This window comes from Penicillium riverlandense (assembly GCF_028828495.1).
Source record: "Penicillium riverlandense strain IBT 135883 chromosome Unknown utg000006l_segment0_segment0, whole genome shotgun sequence".
Taxonomy (NCBI): domain Eukaryota; kingdom Fungi; phylum Ascomycota; class Eurotiomycetes; order Eurotiales; family Aspergillaceae; genus Penicillium; species Penicillium riverlandense.
The window spans coordinates 1,079,952-1,095,257 of NW_026643197.1; the positions used below are offsets into that span (position 1 = coordinate 1,079,952).

Consider the following 15,306-nt stretch of genomic DNA (forward strand, 5'->3'; position numbering starts at 1 on the left):
GGGTTCCCTACTTCCTACTATTGGGAAGGCTCAACCGCCTTATATACTCCTCTGGCCTTGTACGTCATTGTCCAGCCTGACGGGACGTAGCGAGGGGCAACAGCTACGTTTGGGATTATTTCGTGTAGTGCTTCGCCGCAAACAAAGGTTTGAGTGGGAAAAAAAAAATAGTGATGCAACCTGGTGGAACCCAATTGCCATTTACGGAAGCGACTGGGCCGCTGATATCATCACCGTGAGAGTCGGGCCGAGAACTTGGGCCAAGAGGATTTATAACCGGCCGGTGGAGTATTTTCTAAAGTTAATTGAGCGTTTCCTGAACCAAACTATAGCCTTGGAAGGCCTTCATAGTTAATGCAGAGCAAAACAATGTACATGTATCCAGATATAGTTTTATATACACGGCCTTCTCCACCGACTCACGAGCTCAGCTCAGAAGGTGGTTTAGGTAGAATGCTTGGTGACAGTGAAGTTGTACGACGGCTTCATCTCATGCTTGACCGGGTAAAGGTCGCTGCCACGCATACGCATATCCCGAGCGTAGTACTCAAAGTTGAGGGCGTTGGCGCTGATGTCCAGGGTGACAAAGCCGTTGGCGGACTGCAGCTTGTCGGCACCGAGCCACTGGGCGAAGGGGCCGAGCTTCTCGCCGTAGTTACAGTCACCAGCCTGGGCGTAACCCGCGGCACCGGTGAGCACGAAGTTGGTGTCCTGGTAGTAGTAGTGGGCCATGCAGTGGTCGTGGCCGTTGATGACGACGCCGCTGTGGTCCTGGACGATGTTCATCAGCGGGGCCAGCTCGGTGTAGTTGCTGGACGACGAGACGTAGCCGTGGTGGATCTGCAGGAACTTCCAGTCGGCGTTGGACTCCGCGAACGACTTCTTGAGGAAGTCGACCTGCTTCTGCGTGGTCTTGTGGCAGGCCTCCAGGTACGGGGTCAGGTAAACCGAGCCCGACTGCTGGTAATCGTTGATGAAGCAGTCTGACTCCACCACGACGAAGGTAGCGGTCCAGTTGGAGCCGACCAGGTCGTAGGTGTAGTAGGGCAGGTGGTCGTGGCCAAAGTACCAGCGGTCATCCATAAGGGGAGCAATACGGGTCTGGAAGTCGACGGCGGGCTGGCCCTGAACAACATCGTGATTGCCCAAGCACTGGTACCACGGTTTGCCGTCAAAGGCTGTGCCGTTGTACATGCTAGCCCAGGCCTGATCGAAACGCAGGATGCCCTCGGTCTCGAAGTCGACACCACTGTCGTAGAAATTGTCGCCGACGGAGATGAAGGCAGAGCAATTCTTCATCAGACACACATCCTCAATGTACCGGGCGGTGTTCTCTATCATGATGTGTTAATCCATGATCTGAGGGAGATGCAAGAAAGACTTACTTTGCTCAATCGTGGCATTGCGGATATCATAACGGTCACCCGGGTCGCAGTCGTTCTGGATTTCGGTAGGGATGGTGACGCCATCCGCGATCAGCTTCGGCATGATCTCGTTACAGAAGGACAGCGGTAGGGGCTCCCAGCCAGTCCAGCCATAGTCTAAGGATTATTGATATGCTTGTCTTCTGTCTGTTAGGGAGAAGAATACTCACCACCCAGGAGAGCCACGGTAAGGACATCAGCACCCTGCGGCGCAACTATGGAGTTCTTGGCGGCGAAGGCACCAACGGCCAGAGCCAGAGATAGGACTGCACGAGACATGGTAAACACGTTGGCTTTACGGCGTTAGTTTGCGTCTTGGTATCTGAAGATCCCTGGGCGGCTCGCCCTTATTTATAAGTAAGAAATGATGGGTGAATTCCCTGCCGGAGATTAGGGCAAATTCTTTTGTTCCTGGATCCGGTCCCTTGTATGCCAAAAAGCTTAACCCCCCCCACGAATTGATCTTGGCTAACGGGAAGTCGCCATCCACCCTCGTGGCTCGACAAGAGTGGGGACTTTCATTGCGCTCGGACATGCTAGTCGCGACGGGCCACTGGCCCAACTTCCCACGTGTATCTTATTTAGCCTGTAAATAAGGAGAATAGAATGTCAGTTAATTTCCGACTAAGCGAAAATATTCTCTTCGTCGCTACGTCATAACGTCTACTCGCCTGGAGTCCGTCATTTCACCTCCAGAATTGGTGATGCTAAACATCGTTGAAGGCTATTACAGGCCCCTCTTCGATCTCAGCCACGGCACAAGCCCAAGCAGCGCTGGGGAGGTAATTGAGGTATGGTAAGGTCTCTGCCGTGTAGCACGCTCTTTCTACCGCTTCAGGTATAGCAAGTGCAAGGGATTTGACTTCTGTGAGATGAGCAAGGCAGCGCTCTGCACAATACTTTCTGTGGTAAGCGAGTGAAGAGATGAGAGTCAAGGAGAATCGAGACGAAATGTGCATTGCCGAAGATGCCGTGGCATATCCTTTGCCCTCCGGTGAGCAGACCACGGTTCCAGCTAACATCCTGACCCCTGGTGCACCATCTACGCTCCTGCAATCCAGGATAGTAAGGCCGCAATGATTTGAGATAAATGTCAAATTCCGGGGCGCGGTGACAGAACTGCACGAGGCCAGCGTCTTTTCCGACACTTCCATCTTGGGGCAGTTGCTGCATGACTGTTGGAGGTTCAGGAGCTCCTTGAGTTGATCTGCCAGCCTTGACACAATCAATTGATGGCTAAGTACAAGCTGTGTGATGATGCTGGTATCTCCCTGACAGGATCCGAAACATCTCCATTCAAAAAACTTCCACCCGTCTCGCTTGTAGAATTTCATAACCTCTTCTACGCTCGGTTCAATGTACGACTCTATGAGAGCTGCCTTCTCAGGAACACGATGTTTCACCATTCGGTGCATGTACAGAGTTCCGGTTCTGCCATAAAACAGTATGTCGGCCAGCGATCACTTTTAAGGATACGGGCCCAGCATTGGCGTTATATTTCTAAGAACGCTTGCACGTCTTTATCTGTACCTGATAGGCATACTTCCATAGATTTGACGGATAGCTTTTCGCTGCGTATACGGCCATACCCTTGCTTGAGGACGAGACCAACTTTAATAGCCTCGAGATCCCAGGATTGCAGATGGTGGCCCTCTATTTGGACATTGGGGTGCAGAAGTGAGATTCTAAATAGAAGGTAGACGAGACCTATGTGGCCGCTGAATACCCCTATCTGCATCTCTTCATAGTGTGTCCACGTCCTCGATGCCATTTCGGTTGACAGATGGGAAGGGTCTGTACAGGGAAAGCGTGGGCCTGCAAATTCTCTACCTGGAAAGAACGCTAGCACGACGTCCGTTATTTTTAGATCTGCGTAGAATCCGGACCCACATGTTGGTTTTTGCAGACTTCACAAAGGATCAAGCTCCGCCTCGCCTTCGAACATCCTACAGCTTCGACGCTGACCTACACCTTGATGGTGTATCGGAAATTGTTCCTTGGTTTTTCTAAACCCCGTAGCCTATTAAGCCTGACTAACTACAAAAGTACTAAATTAGTTAACTGACTGTTGCAACGAATCATGAGAACTTTAATCAGATTCACTTTCATAACTCAAGACCCCACCAAATGCGAATGCGAATATATCACACTGACCTCTGCTTCAATTTTTGTAAATTGCTTCACGACTTCGTTGCTATTCGCTCAGCAGGCTGTAGCTACCTCAGCTGACTACGTTAACGAGGCAGCTAAGAACAAGGCCTCCCGCGCTAACCCCGATCCTCAGCTGGCCCCCACTGCTTCCCCTATTTGAAGATTAACTTGCCCAGTTCTGTGGAACTATTTTTTCGTTCTTTAGCCTCCTCTTCCTACGGCTCTTTCCTTCAGGGTCAAGCCCTCGTTGCTCGACCTATGAATTATGCGGCGATTTCGCAAGCCTGATTGTTTTCTTATCTTCTTTTTCGCACTTCTGATCTTTGCGTCCTTAGGGATAGCCACCGTCCCGTGCTACTATCCAGACGGATTCAGCGTAGATGCCACCGATATCAATTATCAGCCATGCAAATACTCGAATGGCGGAACACACATGTGCTGTGCTACCAATCGCACCAATCCATTCGGCGGTAATGCTAGCTACGGACTGACCGCGGATCATTGTCTCCCGAATGGCCTTTGTTTGAATTCAATTATCGACAGCGATGGGTCACACACGCTCGCTTACTGGCGGGATACGTGCACGGATATTGACTGGTCTACTGGAGGCTGTTTAGATGTCTGCCTCGACCCAAAGGTATGTTGCATATGGATTCAGTCATTATTACTACGTACTCGGAAATGTGACATGCTGACCGCAGGATCTGAAATAACTAGAACAATGGCTCTAGAAGCAGCACTGTTCAATTGACTCCCTGCGATGGACAGGCCACTTCAACGTACTGGTGCTGTGGTTTGAATAATACGGCCTGCTGCAACACTCCAGATGCGATCCATATCAGCCAAACATTTGCGCGAACTGTGCCGGCAATCTCGTCCTCGTCTCCATCCTCCTCGAATGTGTCCTCGCCCTCCTCGAATATGTCCTCGCCCTCCCCGAATTTGTCCTCACCCTCTTCGAATTTGTCCTCGTCCTCATCAAATCTTTCGAGTGGAGCAAAGGCCGGAATTGGAGTAGGCGTTGCTGCAGGAGTGATAGCAGTCATTGCTCTTGCGGTCTATTTCCTGCGGCAACGAAAAAGAACCGCGGAGAACTCCGTGGCAGATAGCGCAATAGATCTCGTCAACATAGAGGCACAAGAACGACAGCTATCTCAGCAGAATTATGTTCATGAGAAGCCAGTGGACCGAGAAGGGGCCTATGAAAAACCTGCTGGATTTGAAAATTCGAGGTTCGAGAAGCCAGCTGGGGTTTCAGACATAAGATACGAGTTGCATGAATAACCAGTGGCAGGCAGAAAGACATAAACGAATATTATGAACCTATGGGTTGTCATCATTTGCAACTTTTGTAAGTCCGACACCATATCGTGTGCCGTAATGGCATCGGTGACCCTTTTCTTTTCTAGAAAGCAAGTGAGCGAATTTCCAATAGCAGTTTCATTTCATAATTCTTGAATACACACATATATATATGCACCTGTACACACATATATAAACAGGATAATGTCTGCCCTTCTGTGATGGACCTCGGGCTGATTGCGTGGATATCAGCTTGTGAACTGTGGAGCTGCATTGTACGTTGGGGGTGACTAGGAATTTATCTGATTTCTAGGTTCTCCTAGTCACTTGTTGGTATTCTGGCTGCAATACATTAGCAAACAGATTCCACATCACTGTCATTCTCTCCTATTAAAGTAGCCTCCTCTCCGAGCAGCCTCAGGTAGCTCGGGTAGCTGGTTTTTACCTTCGCCACTCGATCTCCACAGGAGCTGTGCCTGTTCACACCAGCGAACAATCATTCTTTGAACATCTAGTGCCGTTTTCACGCCGTAGAAAGGATCTAAGCCTACAAATGATACTACGCTAAAAATACGAGGACCCGTGAAACTGACGCCGAAAATGACCGCTTTGGAAGCCAGAAACAGCCGCTTTTCCATTCTAGCGGCTATCTGCCTATAAATTTGTAACACCCTATGGTAAGAAGGTCAAGTGGACTAAGACGGTCGACCGAGATGGAAGCTCTCATTTATTCCTAGTAGAGCCTGTGGCTTCGTTATAAAGGATATTCGCACTACTAATTTTTGGCGTAGTACTACCGGGCATCCCGGGACTTGCGACTATGCTCTGTGGAACTGTACAATCACCACCACTTTTCAAAAAGCACCCTCCTCTCCGCACCCTCCCCAAGAACCGGCCTTAGCAACTCAACCATCTGATCCGTCATCTGCGGCGGCCCACAAACATAGCAAACCGTCTCACGGGGATCAAGTCTCCCGTCGCCACCTACAGCCGCAGAGCGCAGATCATGCTCACCGATTCTCCTAGGATGAATCGTCAGATCCGCCAATTGACCCGCAGACGAAGTAAGTAGCGGGGACGACGACTCCAGGTCCGTCAGGAAAAGATCCAGGGAGATCCGTAGGCGGTGGGAGTGTAGTTGGGAACGAATTATCTGGCGCAGACGCGGCAGGAAGAGAATCTGGTTAAGGGTCTCCTCGGACGAGGATGTCTCTGATGCCCCGGGTGGCAGTTTGCTGGAGTATAGGAAGTGGATGTTTGTTGGGTGGTGCGGTGGTTGGAATGAGTTGTTACTTAGGTGAGAGAGAATAGAGATGAGGGGACTGTGTTTCGGATTAGATTCGTTGAGATGAAACAGACATGAAGCAAGCCCTTCAGGTCAGCACGTACTTGATGCCGACGCCACCGGCGATAAAGACTACATTCTTGACAGTCTCCACATCCATCCCGGCAGGCGGCCAGACGAAGCTTCCACCCACGCGGATATTTAGCTCCTTGCCTATGATTTCCTCCTTCGGCCGCCAGAGCCATGCGGCGGAGGGATTAGCTGGGGAATCCTGGACGGCCAATTCCACGTAGGGAGCCCGTCCCTGCGGTTCTGTGGTTTCTGTGGGTAAGGGCGCCGTCTCCCCGTCAGGCGGGGCATCCGGGGATGGCAGTGCTTCTGCATCTGCCGGCGTCGAGGTGATAGTGAAGCCTCCCGCCTGGGCAATAGATGGGATGTGAACATCTAGCCATTGGCCGGGCAGGAATGTAAATGGCTGTTGTTGTTTGTCATTCTGTAGAGCGGTTAGCTCGTTCGCCGATATGGCTAGTGTGGAGATGAAACAAGGGAGGCAGCGGCTATCGAGGGACTGGATGCTTCCGGGAATCATAATAATCCATGTCATGTATAAAAACATACACTATGATGAATGGCTAGCTGCAGCAGTCGCACCGACTGGTTGACCTGCTCCACATGGGACAGATGCACCGGGTACAGCCTGTTCTGGCGGGGCTCTGCCGCTGTACGCAGCTCGTGGGGGATGGAGTCTTCGCGGAACGACATGATGCCGCGCGACAGGGACCGGGGGTGCAGATGGGCCAGTCGGAAGAATGGCTTCATGGGCGATCGAGTCGAGTCTAGGTGAAAGTGGGAAGTGGGAGGTAGTCGGGGCACATGACCGACACAGACTCTACATTCTTATTTTCTTTCACTTGCACACTCTACTACACCTATCTCTATCGTAGTCCTACCGACTGAATCCTACTCCCTAAAATGAGCGACTCGCTGTGTGATGTAGCCCCGGCTCGTGCAGATCAGCCCATCCATCACACCGGCTAGCGTGTGACGACCACCGGCCGACCCTGCTCGTCCCACCTCTCATTGGCAGCCACCCCCCGGTCGCTGGCGGGCACTGGCGCTTTGCCGCCATCAAGTATTGGCCAGATGCACCTCGAGGAAACTCTTAGCCCATGCTGATTCGTGCCCCTCGTCTGCATCGGAGCCATGCCCATCATGCATGCCCACGATGGGCTCTCTGCTCTGCCATATCTAAACGCCCGTCCACCCCAAGCCCTTTTTTCCCCTTCTCTGCCTTGCTGTCGACAGCTGAGAGCTTGGTGTTGACCTGAATGTCCTCGCCAGCCGGTCTGGCCACTGCGCTGTGTTGTACATCATTCGACAGCCACTTCGCTCTTCAGCTGAACGGTCTTCATCTCTGGACCACCACCCATCCATCGTCACTATGCCGTTCTACTTCCCCAAGAAGCACCGGTATCATAAGTTGACGCTGTATTTCATGCTCGCCGAGCTGCCGATCACAGTCGTCATCTTGACCTTGACGGGTATTGCGTCGCACAACCTGTACCGTTCATTACTATGGCAGGACGGCGCGGACAATGGTTTCAACAGCGCTCCCAGCGAGGCGCTCTACGCCGCCGCCAACTATCGTCCATATACCGCTCCCATGGTGTGGTCATCATTGTAGGTCGTCCTCGATGAATCCAACATACAACCGTGCTAACCCAAGAGGCAGCCTCACCAATTACAACCTCGTCCTAGGAATCCTGAGCACATTCATGCTGATCGTCAAGTTCCCCGTCCATCTGATGCGTTTGTTCTATCCTCCTCTGGCGGCTTTCGTCCATTGCTCCTTGATCGTCCTCTATGCCGTCTCGGCACGGTTCCAAGCCGGGAGCGACATGTCCGACCCAAACCACCCCCAACCAGGCCCACCATGGTACATTACAAAGTCATGCAGCGTGGCCGCTCACCAGACGAACATCGGCTACTGTGAGCAAGCCAAATCCCTCTTCGGCGTTACCTTTGTAATCTTGTATGTTGTTGCGACGAGCACAATCTCCCCTCCTTCCCAAAAGAGAACCCCAGCTAACCCATCTTTCCCAGAACCCTCTACCTAGTCGAGCTAGGCTTCAACATCCACTCTTGCTTTGTAACCAAAGACGAGCGCAAGCGGATTGACGAGAAGAGAGAGGAAAAGAAGATCGAAAAGGAATTTGAAGAGGCCATCCTCAACTCCCCCGGCTTCGTCCCCATGAATCAACAGATGATCCCTCGCACACCGGGTATGGTCCCAGGGCACCACTACCCCCCCACACCAGGATACCCTTTCAGCCCAGGGTTCTCCTCCTTCAGCCCCGGAATCCCGCCCATGGCCGCCGGCGGAGCCATCTCGCCGTATACCCCGCGCACACTGGCTTTCAACCGCCTCGGCGGCGGCGGCAGCACATCTTCCGACCTGCCGCTGCGAGAACACCCACAGCCGTCGCCTAACGGCCAACCGTCCTCGACTGAGGCAGCGACTCCTCATACCTCGCAGGAGTCGCAAATGTACTTCCCGCCGCCGCCGAGGAAGGCCGCCAACAAGAGGTAAATATGCTTGGTGTGCGAATGTCGCTTTTATGTGTTGTTGTTCTCGCAAGTGATACCACCATTGCCTCTTTCATACACAGTACTACTCTCCTTTCTTATACCTTTATATTCTGCACCGGGATGGAGGATGGTGTTCTATCCCTTTTAATTTTCTGCGACGCTTCTGCGTCCGTCCGTCTGTCTGGACTTGGATTGGAGTCTTCCAAACATGAAAAATACACACATCCTAACTATTCATCACCATCATAATGGCGTTTTTAGGGTCGTTTGGATCTAAGTATCTCAATCTACACCAATTGAGAGCCACATTTATGCTATTTTCTTCCTGAACCTATATTTAAGGGGAAATCGGTACTAGTTAATGGGCCGACCCAGATCCATCATGTAAAGTCCATTCATTTCAAGAGGGAACTATCTGTCCATGTATTAAGACCCATTTCGAAACACGACAACAGTAAAAACAAGTCATTAAGTCATCAACCAGGCTACGATGTGTATAGCATGGAACCAATTGTAACCGCCACAAAATCGATATGTGCTCCGTCCCTCCGAAACCCCGTGGGGGTGTGTATCTTGGTGCAAAACGACAAGCCAACGTGGCAAGAAGAGACACAGACCAAGGAATTAGGCTACTTCTTGACGCTTCTTTTCCTTCTTGGACCAGCGCACTAAAACATAAGTTTGTTAGTTCTGAACCCCCACATATCGTCATGAACGAGAATCACTTACAGCCGCAAGCATTGCACAATGTCTTTGGTCCATTCGGACCCTTCCTCCACTCCGGCGAATCGGCAGTTCCACAATCACCGCAGACATGCTGACCCTTCAGCCTCTTGCGTCTATCGCCTTCCTGCGCAGTGCGGGCTTGGTCGGCGGCCGTAGTAATGTCGATATCACAGTGGATCAGACGACCGCGACGAACACCAGTACTGAGACCGTGCGATCTCTCGCCTTCTCCGTAGTGGAGACCCGTCATGACTTCGATGCCGTCGATGTGAGACAGACCCTCTAGATGGTGATACGTATCCGACGAGAAATATTCCATCGCGTTGGTATCTGAATCATCCGAATTATTGACCAAGGTCTCGGTCGAGTCATGGTCGCTAGAGACTCCTGCCTGTGCGGCCGCCGAGGCATTCTGAGCGTCGACCTGCGGTGCTCGGTTTACACTGGGCTTCTGATACCCAATGCGGGCTGCGGCGGCTTCTTCTTCCTCTTCTTCCCTTTTCAGCTTGGCAATCTGCTGCACCAGCCGCGCATTCTCGATCTTGTGTTCCAGGAATGAATCAAGCAGCTGGGAGACTTTGGATGGATAGGGTCGGCACACGAGAAAAAACCCGGTGCAGGGGCTCGAGACATTCCCAGAACCACGCGGCTGTTCGTTTGCAAGATGCGGATGCCCATAGGCCTCGAGGAGACTGTACGAACCATTTGACTTGTGGAAGCGCAGATGTGACCGAAAAGGCGCGTTGTTCGCCACGGCGTCGTCCAGGTCTTGCTGGAAAATGGGCCTGTCGTCGTCGTGGAGGTGCTGAGCAAGGACGCTACCTTCGAGCTGCTTTGCTACGCGGCCCGTGATTTGTTTCGAGGACGGCGACGCATAGGTGATCCGTCCCTCGGCGTTTAGAAGGAGCATCAAGTCTTTCATCTCGTCCAGCACTCGCTGCGTCCACGCTTGATCGCTTGGTACATTCTGGTACCCGCTGACCTGGGAGTCCTGCATCCCATATTGTCCGGCATAAGAGCCGGCCACGTTCTGTCGGTCCATCGACACGGGCATTTGCATGCCGTACGATTGTTGGCTATGCATGGCAATAATAATTCACTGGATAGTGCGGTGTGCCTTCGACGTCAGCTTCCTGGATCAAAGCGGGCAGCATCCGAGGTGGACAGAAAACTGATATAATCTGTTGACACCAGGGCGATGGCAAGCAAGCCCCAACTCCGGAATCTGGAGTTGGAATAAGCAGTAGAATCAGCTTGATTATTTATCCTTTGGTCTCCTAGACCAAAAGAAGTGCAACTTGGACTGGAAGAAGAACCAAGCTTGACAGGCTTAGTCACCTGACTTCGCGTCATTGCAGAGAAGTTGATGGATCACAACGCAAAAGTACGCGTGCTTCATCTTTGATCGAAGACGGTTGTGCTGGTCATCATCCAACACAATGTGAGTGCGCTTCACCCCCGGGTCTGGATCATGATTGCTAACTGCTCGCAGGTGTAAGTGCAATACTCAGCGGCTCTAGGCGCAATCAGTGCTGACAGACAGGTTTCCCGCGCAGCGAAGATCGACAAGCTCTCGATCCTGGGGTGCGTTGACACATTTTTTTTTTTGGAGCTTCACTCAAACCTTGCTGATGATCTTTTTTTAGAGTGCGCTCCTTCGACAACACGCGCAGCGAAACCATACAGTTCCATACACCCCTCACGTTGATTGTTGGATACAATGGTTCGGGAAAGACGGTACGCAAGACATGGCGGGAGATTGTACACACCCCGGAAATCTAACACGACCTAGACGATTATCGAGTGCCTCAAATATGCCACGACGGGCGACCTTCCCCCCAACAGCAAAGGAGGAGCCTTCATACACGACCCCAAGCTATGCGGCGAGAAGGAGGTGCTGGCACAAGTGAAGCTGTCGTTTAAGGGCACTTCCGGCGCGAAGATGGTGGCCACGCGCAGCCTACAGCTTACAGTCAAGAAGACAACCCGGCAACAAAAGACCCTGGAAGGACAGTTGCTGATGGTCAAGAATGGCGAGCGCACGGCGATCTCGTCGCGAGTGGCGGAGCTGGACCAGATCATGCCACAATACCTGGGTGTGTCGAAAGCGGTTCTCGACTCGGTCATCTTTTGCCATCAAGATGAGAGTCTGTGGCCGATGAGCGAGCCCTCGGTACTGAAGAAGAAGTTCGATGAGATTTTTGAAGCGATGAAGTACACGAAAGCCATCGACAACATCAAAGCACTGCGCAAGAAACAAAACGAGGAACTTGCCAAGTTCAAGATCATGGAGCAGCATGCCAAAGAGGACAAGGATAAAGCGGATCGCGCCGAGAAACGCTCGATCAAGCTGCAAGGGGAGATCGAGGCTTTACGCGAGGAAACTCACCAAATGTCGCTGGAAATGCGACGCGTTGCAGACCTCGCCGACAAAGCCTGGAAGGAATCCGAGAGCTATGCTCAGATATTGGGAGCCCTGGAAGGGAAGCGCATCGAGGCCAAAAGCATTGAGACCACCATCGAAAACCTGAAGAAACACCTTGTTGAGCTGGACGACTCGGACGAATGGCTTGAATCGACTCTGGAGCAGTTCGAGTCTCGGCAGGTTCAATATCAGCAGCAGGAAGAGGCTCAAAAGGAGAATTACATGGGCATCAAGGAGAAAATCGAACAGTCTCGGCATCGCTTGGGCTTAAAGCAGGCCGAAAATGGAAAGTACGAAAACGACAAGGCCAATTTCGAGCGCCAAGTCTCAAGACGACAGGCCATGGTCAATGAGATGGCTCGCGATAACAACATTCGTGGTGTTGATGACAACATGGATCAGGCTGATATCGATGCGTTCATGCAGAAGATTCGACGTTCCCTAAGAGAGCAAAACCAGGCTCTGGACCGTGTGAAGCGAGAAGCCCAGAAAGAGCTACGTGAGGTTCAGGATATTCTCAACGAAATTGGGCAAAAGAAGTCTGCGTTGCAAGAGAGCAAGAACTATGCGAAGCGGCAAATCGCGTCTAACGACAATGAAGCAGCGACATACCAAGCTAAATTGGACGAAATCGAAATCGACGAGGGCGTCCAGGCTGTCCTGGAGTCCAAGGTTGAGGATGTTTCTTCCAATCTTGAGCATGCAAAGGAAGGTGCCAAATCCGCATCTTGGGACCAAGATATCCAAGAAACCAATGCAGAGATCCGTCGTCTGGAGGATGAGAGTTCGAGGTTGAATGCTGAATTGATCGAATCCACAAAGAAGGCCGGCGATCTCGCCCGTTTGGACCACCTCAAGAAGGAGGCCAAAGACCGGGAACGCAGCTCGCAGACCATGAAAGGAGCCCACGGTGATCGACTTGCGAAAATTGTCGGCGTAGACTGGCAACCGGAGACTTTAGAACGAGACTTCCAGCGAGCACTCGATACCGAATCCAAACAGGTGGCCGATGCAGAGCGAGATCGTGATGGCGTGAACAGAGAACTGGAACACGTCGAGTTCAAGCTCAAGACGGCCAAGAAAAATCTGAAGCAACGGCAAAAGGATCTCGACGACTATGCCAAGGAGATTCGTGAAGCTGTTGAGACGGAGCCTGCCGAGTTCCCTGACATGCTCAAGGAACGACAGGCACAATACGATCTGGCTCGCAAAGACGCCGACCAATACGCCGGAATGGGCGAGTATCTCAGCAAGTGTCTTGAAGCCGCAAAACGAACAAAGCTTTGCCGAACATGCCAGCGGTCTTTTAAGAACGAGGCAGAGCTTCAAAGCTTTCAGAAGAAACTGGAGAATCTTGTCAGGAAGGCCACAGAGGAAGCTGAAGATGACTCCCTGAAAGGCATTGAGCAAGACCTCGAAGCTGCCCGCGGCGCGAGCGCTGCCTATGATGCATGGGTTCGCTTGTCTGAGACAGATATCCCAGAACTAGAGCAGGAAGAACAGGAGTATGAATCGCAACGTGATGAGCTCTTGGGCCGGCTGGAAGGGCACGACCGTACCGTTAGTGAAAAGTCTGACAGCAAGCGAGAAGTCGAAGCGCTCTCCAAGACGGTCAGCACCATTGCTCGGTACGATGTTGAAATCAAATCGATCAACTCGCAAATCCATGAGCTCTCCGGCAAGCAGCAAAATGCCTCTGCCGGACGGACCTTGGAAGATATCCAGGAGGAGATTTCCGCAATTGGCGAGAAAATCCGAGCTCTGAAGAAGACTCTCACCAAACTCACGAATGACAAAGACCAAACCCGTACCGAGATCAATAATCTAGAGTTGCAGCTGAGAGATGTGCGGAGCAATCTCGACAACGCCAGATTCCAGCTGGAGAAGAAGAGCGACTTGCTTGTCAGACTGGAGGAGTACAAGAAGCTCAACACGCAGCAGCGAGAAGCAATCGAAAAGGCTGACCGAGATATCGAGAGTCTTACGCCCGAGTTGCTTCAGGCACAAGCCCGGTATGATGATATCAGCCAACGGGCCGAGACCCGTGAACGAGAGCTGCAACAGGAGATCAGTCGGCTGTCGGAGAGCATACACCAGCTGGATCTGGCAAACGAGGATATCAATTCGTACAACGAGCGAGGAGGTCCAAGTCAGCTCGAGCGCAGCAAGCGGGAGCTTCAAGGCATTGAAGACGAGATCAGCAAGCTCGAAGCTGAGCAGGCGGAGATCACGCGAGAAATCAACAAGATCTCAGCCCAACTCAAGGACAGCGAGAACACGAAACGGCAATACTCGGACAACCTCACATATCGCCAAGCGAACCGTTCCCTGGGCAAAGTGGTAGAGGAGATCGAGGAATTGGAATCGCAGAACGCCGAGGTCGACCGCAGTCGTTTCAAGCAAGAGTCCGAACGCCGAACGCGCGAGCACAACGCCCTTGCCGCCAAACAAGCCAGCAAGATGGGTGAAATGAAGTCCAAAGACGACCAGCTGATGCAGCTACTGGCCGACTGGAACACGGACTACAAGGACGCAGCCTCCAAATACAAGGAAGCCAATATCAAAGTCGAAACAACCAAAGCCGCCGTGGACGATCTCGCCCGCTACGGCGGCGCCCTCGACAAGGCCATTATGCGCTATCACGGGCTGAAAATGGAAGAAATCAACGCCATCATCGGCGAGCTGTGGCAGAAGACCTACCGCGGCACCGACGTGGACACGATCCTCATCCGCTCGGACAACGAGAACGCCAAGGGCAACCGGTCCTACAATTACCGCGTGTGCATGGTCAAGCAAGGTGCCGAGATGGACATGCGCGGCCGCTGCAGTGCGGGACAGAAAGTCTTGGCTAGTATCATTATCCGTCTTGCGCTGGCGGAGTGCTTCGGCGTTAATTGTGGTCTTATTGCTCTGGATGAACCGACTACGAACCTTGACCGTGACAATATCCGCTCGCTCGCTGAGTCTCTGCATGATATCATCCGTACTCGTCAGCAGCAGGCGAATTTCCAGCTTATTGTCATTACCCACGACGAGGAATTCTTGCGTCATATGCAGTGTGGTGACTTTACCGATTACTACTACCGTGTCTCGCGCAATGAGAGGCAGAAGTCGATTATTGAGAGGCAGTCTATTGCTGAGGTATGTTGTTTGGATGTCGGTCTATTCGTTTGCTAATTTCGTTGCAGGTCATGTAATGCAGCGTTATCATTTCTTATTTCATCTCACCAGAGTTGAGCGTTTTGATTTGTTGATTTTTATTTCCTGATCAAGATGAATGAGCATATCTCGGCGTTGACAGGGCACCCATATTCAATGATAGCTTTTACGATTTGATACCCTTGCATCATAAAAAGCGTTCTTTCCATTTGCATCAATAAGACAGTAGATGTAGCATTCGTATA

At 51.8% G+C, this 15,306-nt stretch overlaps 6 protein-coding genes across 6 annotated transcripts; 2 read left to right on the forward strand and 4 right to left on the reverse strand.

Moving 5' to 3' along the window:
• Positions 1–444: 444 nt before the first annotated feature.
• Positions 445–1,703, reverse strand: N7474_006677 (uncharacterized protein; the record flags this gene model as incomplete). The annotated part of the gene is made up of 3 exons (XM_057198087.1): positions 445–1,334; positions 1,386–1,541; positions 1,595–1,703. The coding sequence occupies 3 exons, from the start codon at positions 1,701–1,703 to the stop codon at positions 445–447; spliced, it is 1,155 nt and encodes a 384-aa protein (XP_057051527.1).
• A 2,615-nt stretch (positions 1,704–4,318) lies between these two features.
• N7474_006678 (uncharacterized protein) lies at positions 4,319–4,621 on the reverse strand (the record flags this gene model as incomplete). The annotated part of the gene is made up of 1 exon (XM_057198088.1): positions 4,319–4,621. The coding sequence occupies one exon, from the start codon at positions 4,619–4,621 to the stop codon at positions 4,319–4,321; it is 303 nt and encodes a 100-aa protein (XP_057051528.1).
• A 1,097-nt stretch (positions 4,622–5,718) lies between these two features.
• N7474_006679 (FAD-dependent oxidoreductase) lies at positions 5,719–7,050 on the reverse strand (the record flags this gene model as incomplete). Its single annotated transcript, XM_057198089.1, has 3 exons — positions 5,719–6,199; positions 6,267–6,655; positions 6,781–7,050. Coding segments are annotated over 3 exons (1,140 nt in total), but the record flags the coding sequence as incomplete, so codon positions are not given.
• Positions 7,051–7,603: 553 nt separating this feature from the next.
• N7474_006680 (uncharacterized protein) lies at positions 7,604–8,752 on the forward strand (the record flags this gene model as incomplete). The annotated part of the gene is made up of 3 exons (XM_057198090.1): positions 7,604–7,842; positions 7,895–8,194; positions 8,266–8,752. 3 exons carry the CDS (start codon positions 7,604–7,606, stop codon positions 8,750–8,752), a joined length of 1,026 nt encoding a protein of 341 aa, XP_057051530.1.
• A 623-nt stretch (positions 8,753–9,375) lies between these two features.
• N7474_006681 (GATA transcription factor LreB) lies at positions 9,376–10,531 on the reverse strand (the record flags this gene model as incomplete). Its single annotated transcript, XM_057198091.1, has 2 exons — positions 9,376–9,419; positions 9,481–10,531. 2 exons carry the CDS (start codon positions 10,529–10,531, stop codon positions 9,376–9,378), a joined length of 1,095 nt encoding a protein of 364 aa, XP_057051531.1.
• Positions 10,532–10,948: 417 nt separating this feature from the next.
• N7474_006682 (MRX complex DNA-binding subunit) lies at positions 10,949–15,079 on the forward strand (the record flags this gene model as incomplete). The annotated part of the gene is made up of 4 exons (XM_057198092.1): positions 10,949–10,971; positions 11,017–11,061; positions 11,124–11,214; positions 11,270–15,079. The coding sequence occupies 4 exons, from the start codon at positions 10,949–10,951 to the stop codon at positions 15,077–15,079; spliced, it is 3,969 nt and encodes a 1,322-aa protein (XP_057051532.1).
• Positions 15,080–15,306: the final 227 nt, after the last annotated feature.